The sequence below is a fragment of the Plectrocnemia conspersa genome, unplaced genomic scaffold, assembly GCF_051122295.1.
Source record: "Plectrocnemia conspersa isolate PC_06_02 unplaced genomic scaffold, ASM5112229v1 ptg000009l, whole genome shotgun sequence".
Classification (NCBI taxonomy): domain Eukaryota; kingdom Metazoa; phylum Arthropoda; class Insecta; order Trichoptera; family Polycentropodidae; genus Plectrocnemia; species Plectrocnemia conspersa.
In genome coordinates this window covers 17308814-17324030 of record NW_028277173.1, presented here as the reverse complement: position 1 = coordinate 17324030, position 15217 = coordinate 17308814, and the positions used below count along the sequence as shown (strand labels likewise).

The following is a 15217-nucleotide window of genomic DNA, read 5'->3' as shown; positions in this document are numbered from 1 at the left end:
TTCTTAACAAATGGGTCAATCGTTGGGTCCGACGTGTCTAGCCCATTTCCATTTGAGAAGTTTGGCCCTTTGTCACAGATTCTATTTAGTCTGAGCTCTCAGCTATTTATTGCTTTCATATCATTAGAAATTACAATGCCTTTTTTTATTATAAATTAAAATACGTTATAATCTGTAGACGTTTCTAAGAACGTCGGATGTTGTTATTGGTGGCGCTTGTATTTATTTGTGGGCTAAGTAGGAAAGAGTATGTATTTTTAAATAGTCTTTATTGTCTCCTGGATGGGTGTGCAAGAAGCTGTGCCTTGTTATGAAAATAACGCGTAGACTGTTATAAAAATAAATTCGAAACTACAAGGATTTCGTGTCGTTATTTAACACTCCATCTTTAGAACATCTATTACGTTTTAGATTCTATATATGTATATAGTAATATATAATACATAATTTATGGATGAAAAAGTAATGTAAAGATACTTAAATTCAAAAGCTCAACCATTGATTCAATATAGGATTACTAAATATAATATAAATTAATATATATATATTTTTTAATATAAAATAATTCAGTTTAAGTATCAAATGTAATCTTAAATATTAAGGAACTGCTTTATTTTTATATAAGAACAGGTTGATTTTTTAACAACATGTTTAATTTTATAAATTAGTTGAGAAAACCCTGTAAAAATATTTTTGATGCTTCAAATAATATTTAGACGTTTTCAATCAATAAACATAGTATTTTGTGTGAAACTATAATTAAAAGTTACATACAATTTTAACTTATTCTACCTTAAAAAATATTATATATATAGTAAATAAAAATATTATTATTACACACCTTATAGAGGTGTGTAATATTAAATTTAAAAAATATATATTCTTATCTCTTATATTTTTAATGCATGTTTAATATTACATTCGAGGAAATTCAATCTGAGCTTTTATATGACCATATATGGCAAAAACTCACCTCGAAACGGATTCGTTCGGTACGAAAATACTTCAAGTGTGCGCAAGCGCTCCGCCACTAAAAGATTTGGTTTCGGATTTTAATAGCCATACAAACGTAAACAAGATTAACATTGCACACATAACATATCCTTTAACTTCCCAGTATGTTAAAAAAATACAATTGTATTTTTTACATGTACACAAAAAAAATACGGAGCGAACATATGACGGACGACACATTGCTAATGTTACACATGCCCGTTGCGATAATTTATGTGACGTGTGTTTGTATCTGTTTTTTTACTTTTAATATATATTTTAGCTTAATTTATTTTGTAAATTATTTATGTGGGTTTATTTTGTCGCATTGTGGCGCTCAAGTATGTGGATATATTAATATTTTACAATACGGCTATGATGAATGTTTTAGTCGCTAGCTTTGGAGAAAAGCCATGCTTTTTATATTCTGAAATTTCTAAAACTATTTTTTATATATTAAATTGTTGACTCAGGTAATCTGCCAAAAGTTTTCCACATATTTAAATATCTCCAATAACAAATGTATAGTTCTTATATTAATTTGTTAACATTAACATTATATTAATACCCATATAAAATAATCAATCTTTCACACGGTTTATATAATATAGATTTCAACTAATCGTTAACAATGCTAACCGTTGAGAGAATAATTAAACTTATAATGTAACAATATATTAATTTTATTTAAATTACAAAAAAAAACATTAAAAAATAGGTACTCCTCACTTATTTTAGATATATGTATTGTCACGAGTCACATTATTTCATATCACTAAATAGCAAAATCTAAGCATTGAAAAGCTTCAGAATGTGTATATACCAATATATCCTCCCTAAACTTTTTTTTTGCCTCAAAAATCTCCGCAGAAAGATTTTTTCAATCAATACATAAATTAAGATTGTTTTATTTACGTACATAATGACAAATATTCTGTTTGTATCATCCTCCGTCGTCGTTGTACATTGTTTTTTATTTAGATATTTATTTTTGGAGTATAATTAAAATACTTATCGAATACCTATTAATAATTGCGTTATAAACGAGCAATTCTTGCGCCAATTAACGTAAAAGTTGATTAAATATATGATGCCAAGGTGATTGGGGCAACTATATTTTTTCGAAACATCTAAGTATCTAAGTAGCTACAATAAAAGGCTGCAAAAACGATTAATACTTGAACCAAATATTATGAAATTTGATTTAAGAGTTAAAGATGCCAGTTAGAATGTTTGGATCTATAAAGGAATTGACACTTAATTAAGGCAATGATTCTGATTATTATTATATATTCACATATGTCATAAACTATTGAGAACTCAGAATATATATTACTTGAGTATTCGACCAAATACCGATTCCTTGTATTCACAAATTGATCAAACGACAATTGGATTTTTTTACCATCGCTACATGCTACTTTGTTACATTTTTCAAACCACTTTCTCCTACAAAATCCCTTAAATTATAGTTCTGATTAAGATGTTTTAACTAGAGCTGCTATTGTATAGTCGATGACTTTCGAGTGGTTTCAAATCAGTGATTTAGCTTAAGTATATTTTCACCAAAGTTTATATCATGCTCATATTTGTTTTGAGGAGCGCTTGTCACTTGAATAATTTACAAGCGATTCTTATTGTCTGGAATCTAGGCGATTCTTGTTGTTAGAAGAAATTACTTTACTATTTCGACCACCCATTTTGCTTAAATATTGTTGCGTTCCATGGATAAACGCATTTTTAATCGTCTGCGTAAATGAAGTGAAATTATTTGTGGGACTTGTGCTTATACTTCTGGATTGCTAGTAGTCTGAATAAAACACATAATTTTATGAAGCAAAAGTTTTATTTATGCATTTGGATATAAATATTTTTAATGTAAAATATTTTAATTATACTAATTTAAAGTGAGCTATGCGATTGCGAATAAATCATGATTTATTGTATTGAAAATCGCAAGCCTTAAGAGTAGATACGTCTCACGCGTTGATTGTCTGGCAGTCGTTCCGATATTGATAAAGTACGCGAGCTGCGTCGCGTCGCTTGGCACTCTTGGGACTGCCTTTTATTCAAGCCTGCTTCCGTCACAAAAATCAATAAAAAATTGATATTTTAATATTATATCGTTATTTTACTGGCAGTTGATTATATTTAAGTAAAAGCCTTATATATTTAATCAACTAAATTTCTTTGAATTATGCCACAAAAGTTTTCTTAACCCCCGCGGGAGTACGGATATATAGTTTGTACATCACTGCCATAAAGAATCGCGAGCTTATTAATCCTTTATTCATAACATTTGCGTCCAGGATATCAGCGCTAGAGAACACTTATTTAACTTGAGCCACTGAGGTTGACACAAAGATATTTTCAGTGGTAGTTACAAGGAGTCTGGGCATTTAATATTTTTTATGTTACATAATATATGTATATTATAAACACTGTGTAAATTCATATTTATACAAATATATTTATGTATAATATATGAGTGTATATTTGAAAATAAGCATTTCATAATAGTTAGATTTCTAAAAACTAAAATAGCTCCTAGTTATTTACCTTTAGTTTTCAGCGACTTAAATTCTTAATTACGCTTATTAAGACATGTCAATAAATAAATCACAAATAAGGCATAACATCAAAAGGAAAAATTGTAATCCTTTACTTTCAGCACTGCAATTTTATGATCTTGAGATCTTAGGACTAATAAATAGGTCTGAAATAAGAAATACAATCTATCTAAGATATTTATTTATATTTACGTAGAGAAGGAATCATTTAAAATACAATAAATTAAATGATAGTGAATATTACACCCAAAGATTGAGTGTTTTGTTATTTATTCTTGATATAATTTCGTTACCAAAGTTTTACCTGTTGGTAAAAAAGTATGTTCAGTCCATAACATTCATGTCTACTCATCAAACGGCAAACTGAAAAATTTTCTATTTATCTTATCTTTCGACGATAATCTTAATTAGATTTTTTTTCTGTGTCTTACTAGAGTTAGCCAACAGAGTTAACAGAGCTCTCAATCTTTCGATGTGGCCCAGTAATAAATAAACATACTTATATAGAAAGTCACTTATTTTTTTTTATTAAGTTTCCGGGATAAAACTTCTGATGTGCAGAGAAGCTATTAAAGTTAGCTTAAAAGTTTTCATTTTCGTGTATTGAAAACTTTAGAAAGTACTATAATTATTATTTATTTTTATGCACACATCATTATGTTCTGAATGACATTAATTAAATGGCCACTTAAGCTAGGAGTTTGACTTTGTCCAAAATGAAAGTTAGAGAAGCTGGTAATAACAGTTTATTTTATAAGCATTAATAAATTATTACATGTATATAAAAATGTAGATTTCCTCCATCTGCCCCGCATATGACATTGTGACCAAGTGTCTCATATTTTATATTGCTGGTTCGAGACAGTTTTGGCGAATCGCAGATAATGATGATGGCGGGCCAATTGCATCTTTTCTCGGACATGCCCAAGAAACGTGTTTACGCCTTAAAAAAGAATCGGCCCAGATGGCCACTCTATTGCTAACAATGAAGACAGTAGTGTTTTGCTCAGTGTAAAATGCATTATCTATCGTGCATCCTTTCCACACAAAGCGTAGTTTTTTTCCGGTACGTATGGGTTAACGTACGAGATTAACGTATCAACATATAATAAATATGCTAATAGGTGGTATGTAAAATATTTTTAATTATCAACGTAAAATAGTCTTGGATCATAACTTATCATTGTTTTATGAATGCAGAAAACTACTAAACATCGATTAAGTTATTTTTTCCTTGCAGTTCTAAATTAGGCAAGTTTAGTTTTTTTGTTAAATCGGATAAGAACGCCAAGTAACACAGCAAATTTTGATCTAGTTCCAGCATTTGTGTTTTTCTCCTCTTTATTATTGAAAAATGCAGTAAAAAAGCCTAAAATATCTAAAAATATCTTCGTTGTTCTAGCATAAAAGTTGTTCTAGAGTCCAATAACAGGTCTTTGATTGCAACAAGTTTTAATAATAGCCACTGTATAATGGTTACATATTTCTTAAATTCTGTAAAAATATCAATATTTTGAGTTTTTTTCGTAATTAAATCACCAAAAATCATTTTATTAAAAGAATCTTCTCTTAATATATGTAAATAACGCATCAAAACCTACAGTAATTTTAACGATTATGAAACTTATTAATTAATAATTAAAATAATTATTTTTTAATTAAATAATATCTAACAAGCAATTAATTTATATTTTTGCAGTAATTTTTATAAATTTTTATCGGTAAAAACTAAGAAAAAAATTACGAATATATTCGAATAGTTGAAAACCACGAATAATTGTAAACCCTATATCCTACCCTATACTCTACCCATCTGGACCGTTTGATCACATTTCACGTGTGTCCAAGAAGCTATGGTTATTGCCCCGCAAACATCCTCATCTGTAATTCCCAAGTGCTGTTCGAACCAGATGTATAAAATATCTGACGCACGGAGTCACAGTAGCAGAGACGAGCTATGGTATTGCATCGACACAAGGGATATCAGAGAATCACGAGAACACATAGACACTTCCCAGCCGCTCCAATGAAAGTAAAGTCCACAATAATACAACTTGACACGCCAACAGAGACTTTCTGGGTGTCAAGATCTATCGTTTCAACTCCACTGCCTGGACGCAAAAATCATCTACATTTCTCTATACATGTGGAAATTTGTATATGTTTACAGCTATTACCAGCTTTTACGGCGTCTATTTAGCTGAAAAGTCACTCTCCCTTGGCCTCAAAACCAATCGTGAATATGTCGATACATTGTATTTCGATCGACTTGGCATAATCAGCGATCGACTTGTTCGTCAGCCCTTTTATAAACGACTTTTAAGCATCCATTGATCTCGTCTGTAGATGAGATTTAATTTTTTACACATACTACCTAATGAGGACGCTAAAATTATGTCGGAATATTACAAATGGAGCATCAAAACACTTACACGTGTTTGCATATATATGTAAATGTATAAAAAAATGTTTTTAATAAAGTATGTTAAATGAAAATATATTAGAACTTTCGGCAAGGCCTGTGTTTATGTTATCCAACCAATCTGACATCATTCCATCGTGCCAATGATGCGATTTTCGAATCGTGAGATCATTGCACTAACGCAACTGAGTTCGTCACTCTTACTCTGCGGATCCACCCCCTAAATTACTCTCACCATTCTTTCCCTAAATCTCAAAGATGGCCATTCGCATCCAGATCGACCGCTCCGTTATATCCGGTGTCCCCGGGAGAGAGATAAAGAAAGAGAGAGAGAGAGAGACCCCGGTGGCAGTGGCGTCGGTATTGTGTTCAAATTTAGACGTCGCGGCGTGTCAGCTGCAGCGGCGGCCATCTCCCGCGCCCCAAGCTTAAATATAGTTTAGTGTGTGCGCGCTGCCGAATATGGCTGAATCTCAAGTTTCCCGGCGTGTGCCAAATTAAGAAGTTGGAAAGGCGAGCGCGGTCAGTCGGAGCGTCGCGGCCCGACCGACGCCCGAACCATCCACCATCCATGTTGCCGGAAGCAGGTACGGCGCCGGAAAAGCCGCTTTAACCCCTTGTGTGTGTTGTGTGATGTTGTGTCGTCTTCAGAGCCATTTTTGGGCTTCAAAGAGCATAAGAAACGCAAGAAGCTCGAGACGTCTTCGAATGCGCTTAACGGATGCTCCATATTAACTCAATTAATCAGTGAAATAATGTTGATTCATGTACATAGTCTCATTCGGGTGAAACTACGTGACCGGCTGCTAACATCTATTGTATAAGTTAATCGCAAAAATCGATTACTTACATATATGGAGTTAATCAGTTGAGACACTTACATTCGGTGCAAAACTATAAAAATGAAAGAAGCTAAGCGTGAAATGCAGCAAAAACTGACTTTCATTCATATTTGGCAGTAATAACCTAATCTGTTTATTTTAACCCCATATGAGTATTTTCATAATATATCTACTGAAAATAAGTTAAAAATAATTCAACGTGGCGTATAGTATTTAAAAGCGTCTCTCTTCATCACACGTGTTTTTGATAAATCAACCAGAACTCATATAACTTTAACAAATTATTCAGATTTTTATAAATGGGATTCCAATCTCAAAAATTCATATAAATAGAACTGTGTATACTTTTTGATAAATAAACATTAACTCCGATTTTTTAAAACTCTTACTTGATAGTTTAAAATTAGTATTCTAATCATAATTCAGATCGATTACATCATATTAGGTTAATATAGCTTTTCATAAGTAATGAATTAAAAGCTGCTTTTGACAAAAAAATACACTGATATATTATTTTTATTATTTTATCAAAAATTATATTTTTCAATAGTTTTGCTATTAAAAAATACCGTAAATTTTTTTTCAAATAAAATTCATATGATGTAAAAGAACATTTATTATTTTAATTTTACTGTAAAATAATATATTTGCCATAAAAATAAGATAACTTTACATGTAAAATATGTCAATATTTTTTCCTAATAAGGTCTTGATTTTTATATCTACAATCAATCTTTTTTAAAAAAAATATTTTTTTGATTTGCTAAATTACTTGAAAAGCATTTTTGAATCCATTAAGATTATTACAAATATTTTCATCGTTTTAACACTTTATGTGCTAGGTGCTGATAAATCCGAATCACAGTGTACGGCTAGTGTGAAATTCGGATTTATCTCATGCCCAATAAAAAAATTATGTGGTAAATTAATTTTAATAAAAATCACGTAATTAGTCAATAGATGCAGCACAGAATGAACATAAATATATAAAAAAAAATTAAGTAAATTTTAACTGTATAAAAATTAATTTAGCACTTAAAGGGTTATATGGCTCTTCTAAATTGTTGTATAGCAATTTATTTACAGTGTTGAATTTTTTATAGTCGATTTATTTAGTTCAACAATGATATTTTTAATCATATGTTTATTAGCTTTATTTACACCATTAACTTTTATTGTTTGATACATCTTTATGTGATTTTCTGGATGATCATAGTGTAGGAAATAATCAAAAAACATATATTTATACCAAAAAAATATAATGTTATTATCAAACGTGTGTTTTGATTACATAAGATGGTCGCAAATAACATAGAAACGTTTTAGTATGGATATGTAACAATCTGACGCATTAGTCGTTCAGTTGAGTGCAAATTGTATATAGAAAGGAATATCTAGAATTTCTTGACATTTTGGATATTACTACTCCTTATTGCGTTTTAATATTTTAGCAAACATATATCTACTCTACAGTTAAAAATGGTTCAAATTAAATATTTTTCAATCATAATTTTAGTTTTATTAACGTAAACATTGCATGTTTTTAATATTAACTATTTAACTTTTATTATTTTATTTAGTTATTATTCGCAATGTATGCTTGTGTTTTAATATGGTTTATTATATATAGGAATATATAAAATCTATTGCTATTTTTGATTGATTGTTTTAAGTTATTTTAGCAAACATACGTTGACTTGCAAGTTAAAATTAAATATTATCTCAAACATGCGTGCATGTTTTAAATCCTAATTTTAGTTTTTATAATGTAAACATTGCTTATTTTTAAGTGATTGTTCAACTTTTTTATGGATATAAACAATGTGCTTTGATCCATCGTTAATAGTAAAAGTCGTTGACTAATACCTTAAAGACATGGGTTTAAATGCCATATGGGTAATTTTGTATGTAATTAAAATTATGATGCATAACTAAAATAAAATCGAGTTAGGTCATGGAAAATGACATCTATTGATTAGATGTCACTGATTTACAGACTTCCAGTCTGTTCTCTCACTACTTACTTTACTAATTATCGACTGTGTTTATTTCGTTGTAACGCATTGGACTAGCGCCTGTTATATTGTAACGGAAGATTTACAATAAGTAAATAAAATAAAAAATAATATTCTTTAGGAATGTCACAATGTTTTTTTGTTGTATAACATAGTTATTTTTGTAGTGTAATAAAATAAATATATACACCCATGGTGTAATATGTATCAAGTTATTTTAAAGTAGTGGAATGCGGAAGTTGAATTCTTGGGTCTTTTAGTGTTTACAAGAGATACATAATTACCTGTGTATCGATCGTCCAATATGTTATGTTGACAATATTTATTATGACGACACTTGTCCCATATTTTATCTGGCAAGATTTGATACGCCTCCCGGAAAAAGCGAAATGATTCACTGACGCGAGGTAAATGTGTCCAAAAACAGTGGCGAACCGTTGCGGTCCAGAAAATACAAAAATACTAGACCTCGCCTAGGCCGAACCGTTTCAGAATTCAGCGCACTTTCGTGACACATTTCAGGAAAAGCGCCACGCAGACGTTTGACAGAGAATGGCAAGATTATTTTTTAACCTTGGATTATTTCTACATTCCGCTCGACATTGAAGAGGTTCGCTTTTCTTGGAGAATCGCATAAAAAAATCTTGTTAAGACTTTCCAACGTCTGATTTCTTGGCGTTGCCATTTGCCAAAACATTGATTGCTGTATTATTATAAGACGCGTTTGTTTTATGCGACGCTGGTCGAGATATCTCACGATTCGCAATTGTACAAATGTGGGTTTTTGTTCAAATCCGCATTATGATATCATCGAAGGGCGTTCCGGCGTTTTACATACCATTATTCCGCCACCCACGTGAACTGCATTTTTTGCTCAATGACTTATTTGGTAGTGCTATTGCGTTAAGGCAACACTTACAGTGAAGTCCAATCTTTTTATATTTTAAAACTTAACATCATATTTTATTTTGTTGCAGGTGGAGGTATGCAGGAGCCCTGCAAAGAGCCAGAGGGCAAGGGCGCGAGCCCCACCTTAGACATCGTCAAAAGAGAACCACCCTCTTGGACTCCAGAAGATTTTCTACAGTGAGTATTAATAAATTTACCTTTTTTTTAAAAAATAAAGAATCTAATGTTATTGGTCTTCAACATTTCACTAAAAAAATATATTTTAAAGCTTACAAAAACATTATGATTAAGAATCGAAGAATATGCATAATATACATTAGAGTACATCAAAAGATATTTGATTGAATCAGAGTGAAAATTATCATCAGTCAAAAAGAATCAACAAAATAAAGCATTGTTTTAATATACACATAGTAGCGTTCTCTAGGATTTCTTAAAAGTCGAGTATCAGTGGTGTTAAAAACATTATTGCTTGAAATATGTGACGTAACAAAAAAACTTGTTTTATTGGAATTAGACAGACGCATGGATTGTATTTGATTTATTTTAAAGGAGTCGATTAGATTGAGTTTAAGGTAGTATTTTATGTGATTTTCGCACCTATGTAACTTCAGATCATGATATGATCATGAAAGATATGGATTTGAATCACTCTAGTGTCGTATCTAGAGGATCGGAATTATTGCAATACGGTTGTGGTCAGAATTTATATTAAAACGTCAGAATATAAGCGGCCAGAATTATTATTAGGCATTCTATCATCTCAGACATGATTCATCTCGCTGTAAGACGCGCAGTTGGCATTAAGTAGGTTCATTGAGACTTATTCATGGGGTGTTCACGGTTCTGATCGACGTTCACTCGCACCTAACATATACAACATTAAGGTGTGAGCGAAATATTTTATAAGATATTTCCAAAATAAATATTTCATTGCTAATTTATATTTATAAATGTTATAATATTTTTTTGTTAATATTATCGTCTAATATTTTAATTCGAACCATATGATATTTTTATTCTGACCCTGAATAATATAATTATGACCATGCTGGTAATAAAATTCTGACTGAAATTTAATTTTTATTCTGACCATTTAATAATTATTATTAAATTATATTTCTGATTGATCATTGCTGATTAGGGTTTCCTTGATTTATCTAATCTCACGGTTGTATATGGTAATACATAATTAAGTACTCGATGGTGACATATATTGATTGTTTATATTAAAATAGATGTCACTGATGTACAGACTTTACTCCCTACTTACTTAGTAGTTGCTGATTGTAACGTATTGGGTTAACTTCTGATTAAGCGGAAGATTTACAATAAATAAATGTCACTAATTTGCAGATAATTTTCAGTATAAACTCACTTCTTGTTTGTTGGTACTGATTGTGTTTATCCCGTTATAACGCATTGGGCTAACGCCCCTCGTGATGTAACATACCATAACAAAATATAATCAAATATCAAGTCTCATTTAGGCTTAAATTATTATTTCTTATTTTATCACAGCTAGGTTTTCTTGACGTTTTTCAGTTTTTGAGAAATGAGGATTCTTATTTTTACTTTTCGATTTTCTCGAGAATTCTCGATTTTGATAAAAAAACACAAATATGATATATATAATATGTGATTATAGTAATATAGAATAATGTTATATATATCTTTATATATTGAATATATCTTTACCGTTTTTTTACAATAAAAGAACTCGAATAATTGTATAATATTTTTCGCTTTTATTTTTAAAGCATACTATTTAAAGTGGAATTAGCCATCCTTGTTGTTTTTTTGTTAGAAAATTTTCGGTAAAAATATACTCCCATACATTTTTGCTATCTGCCGATTTCCACCCGGAGCGGTTTCTCATCTTAGCTGATTATTAATATCGTTCTTAGATTACCAATTTAAATACTTTCCGATCATGCATATTTTAAAGCATCTGGCACGGACCTACCCTTTCTTATGCAGCGGTATAAAAATGTAGTGATTGTAAAACATTTCAAAATATTCGTACAAATTAAATTTTTAACATAAACACGCCCAATGATTTGGTATATTTTAGCAATTTATTAACATTTTATTAAAACACAAAACAGAACTGTCATTTTTTTTACATTGTATTTTTATAAAATAAATAAATAAAATTTAATTATTTATATTATTCTTTCAGATCAACTTTACACGAAGGTAAAGGAATAGTATGTCCCGCTGGAGGCACAGAACCCAACAAAACGTCGCGAGGTCGACGTAAACAACAGTGGAAACTGAAATTCCACCACCAAGCTTTGCCGCCGGAGTACTTGGACCATTACGAGGCTAGTCTCAACAAAAACAAGTCTTCCATGGCCAACCCCTCGCCTAAACCCTCGCCATCACCGCAAGTCCCAAGCCGCACTACAACAACGTCATCAGCGCAAACTGACACCAAAACGCCACCATTATACGAATTGAACAGTCTTCCTAATGAATCAATACACGACTGGCTGCAGAGAATCACTACGATCCAGAACGAGATCCAAAAGAATAACGGAATGACTGCCGTGAGTTCTCCCCCGGCTCCCGTTCCTTCTACGACTCGTAGAAGGCGCACGGGAGCTGCTGCTGTGCCGATTAATACTTCTCCCAAAGTAGTAAATTATCGCGACTTACCTTACATGGGAGAAATGACGCTGAATAATTCCAAGCCGCGTAGAGGTCGAAAGCCTAAGAAGGCAGACATTTGCCATCTCATATATAAGAATTACGGAACAATTTTCCCCGGTACTCCTAGTCACATGGTAGACGAACGACTCAATACTAATTCAACGTTCGAGAAGAGTCTTCCTATTAAACAGGAAAAGATAGATAGAAACGAGTTGATCGCACCGATCAAGCAACGCACTGATCTCCAAAACAAAATATCTAGTTTATTAGAAAAGCGGCTGTCGCAAGAGCACAAGAAGACAACGAGAGACACCAAAGCCAAGAAGAGCAAATGCGCTCAGGTCGTAGAGGAAGATTTGCCGCTGGAGTCTTCTATGGTGTCTTCCGTCCCATCTTCTACTTCAGATTTAGAACCGCTCAATTTGTGTGTAAGAGATTTAAATAATTTAAAAATTAGATTGCTGAGGAAGCACGGCAACGTGTACGCCAAAGCTAACTCTGCCAATGTAAAAACGGAACCCATGGACGAGAACGAAGAAGATGCGGAAATCGACTGCGACTCGTCCGTGAATAGCGAAATGACGCCCGCCATTATAAGTGTACCTGAAACTTCGAGTCCTACGCTTAAAATTAACGAACCTGATTTTAGAAAAGCTTTACAAGAAACGACGTCTTCCAGTGATTTAAGTAATTTAGAAAAAACTGAAGTAGGAACAGAGAGTCCGCTGCCGGGTGGATATGTGTATTGGCCCAATGCGGGAGTGTTTGTACATCCCCTTGCTCTTCAGTCGCAACTTATGTATTATCAAGGGCTATCGTCTGGAAATTCGTATACCTTACCGCCTGAGAAAAGTCCGATTTCTGCCACGCCTGGAGCGGTGACTCCAGCGCCTGAAGCGGATCCTCTTCCGAGCCCAGCGGCTAGTTCAGATAGTTCGACTCCGTCGATTACTACTACGAGGAGTAAACGATCAGGAAATGCAACTAATGGCACCCAAGCTCCAGCGAAGAGAAAGCGATCTGCTATATTCATCCCTCCTGTAGCTGCCGATACTAGTTCGAGTCCAGCTACTGAAGTTAGTATTTGTAAGTTTAAATTCACCGGAGGGGCTCGTCCAAGTCTGCAAGAGAAGAAGATGCTTTCGGTCGATTCCGGCGGAAACTTTAGATATTATAGTGGCACTGGAGATAAGGCTAGCAGGGGCTACGAATTCTTTCCAAGAGAAAGTTTGCAGCAGGCCGGTTGCGGCGGTCCTTTGACTGCCACTCCAGCTCCAGCCCCAGCTCCTCCGGCACCAGGCGATACAACTCGCCGAAAGCGTAAATCTCGCAAGTCACTGCAGAGGGAAAAGTTGGAGCAGACGTTCAAAGAAAAGGGATTTCTGATCCAGACCCAACAGTTGGAATCGGCCGAAGGAGCGACTTATTGCAAATTTCGGCAGCTAAGGAAGTTTACCAGATATTTATTCCGCAGTTGGAAAGATTATCTACCAGGTGCTATAAACAATGAAAGTGAAGCTACACCATTAGCTCTGCCACCACCTTAGTCCACATAAGAGATGGTTAGAGCTATAAAGTGCATTTTAAAGACTCTCAACAAATGACTTTAACTAAATTTATACTTTATATTTTAACAAAAAGTTTTGCATTATGCGTACGATTGTTGATATTGTAAAATGTATTTATATTTGAATTGTTTTTATGAGTTAATATAAATAATTTAACTAAATTTTTTTTTGTGAATCTATTTAATAAAAATATACTTTGTTGTAATTTTGATAAAAAACGAACTGACAGTTTATTATTTTTTAGTTATATGTACACGAAATTAGTCTCGGATGTAGCAAGCCAATTACAATAGTGAAATAATATTTTTAACAGATAAATTTCATATTTATTATCATAGCATTGTATAAATAATAGTGAGGATATTTTATTATCAGGTTATCACATTGAAAATGTATAAATATTTATAATAATGTTATATACTCTGACTTGACTTGACTTGTTATCAGGGACCACTTTCTTAATATATTTATTTAAGAATATATTGTTGTAATAAAAATCGTAAATAATATAAATAATAACTACATCGCGAATCAACACCAAAGACTTGATTTTAGAACGAATTTTTAGAATATTGTTATTTGTATAAGCATCTGGACTAACAGAGTTAAACGTCCATATTTTTAACAGCTTTAATTGTTTATAATATTTAAATGGTGCAATTTTTAATTTATAAAAATAAAAAATATATTCATACATATCGATTGTGTTTCTCTACATTATCATATCAAGGGATGCAAATAAAATAACATTAGAGTTCAATTTATTTATTAGGAAATTTAAAAATAATTTCACGTTGCAATAGTGGAATGAATCTTGTCAGGGAATGGTGTTATTTGCAATATTAAAAAACAACATTTTAACATTTAACAGTTCAGTTCAGAAATGAAATGTTACATGACATATTATATATTCGAAATGATCAATACAATTTTAATCGATCAATATATAAATTGATATGTTTTTTTTAAATGATTGATTTATGTATTTTATAGATATGAAGATTGTTTTCTAGTGTTCATATTCCACTTTTCCGAACATCCAACGTTTGCAAAACGCTATCACAAATGATCGAACTGTATCAATACAAGTTCCTCTCATGATATATTCCATAAAATAGATTAGTAATTTACGAATAGCCTATGGGTTAGTTTATTTCAAATAACCGTCACTCTCATAGGTGTATATCACACATCACTTTTTAAGCAAAATTTTTATATAATTAAATGGATGTACTTTATTTAT

At 31.9% G+C, this 15217-nt stretch overlaps 1 protein-coding gene across 3 annotated transcripts in view; it reads left to right on the top strand.

The window, feature by feature from the left end:
- The window catches only part of LOC148232090 (uncharacterized), a 42862-nt gene extending 28192 nt beyond the window's left edge, over positions 1-14670 (top strand). For 2 of the 3 annotated variants that reach the window (XM_088193756.1, XM_088193758.1), the window contains 2 exons: positions 9820-9928; positions 11934-14670. In XM_088193756.1, the coding sequence (XP_088049882.1) occupies positions 9820-9928; positions 11934-13953 (2129 nt within the window). In that variant the 3' untranslated portion in view covers positions 13954-14670. Of the gene's footprint in view, positions 1-6331; positions 6573-9819; positions 9929-11933 lie in introns of those variants that run through there. The other variant, XM_088193757.1, reaches the window with a different exon arrangement.
- Positions 14671-15217: the final 547 nt, after the last annotated feature.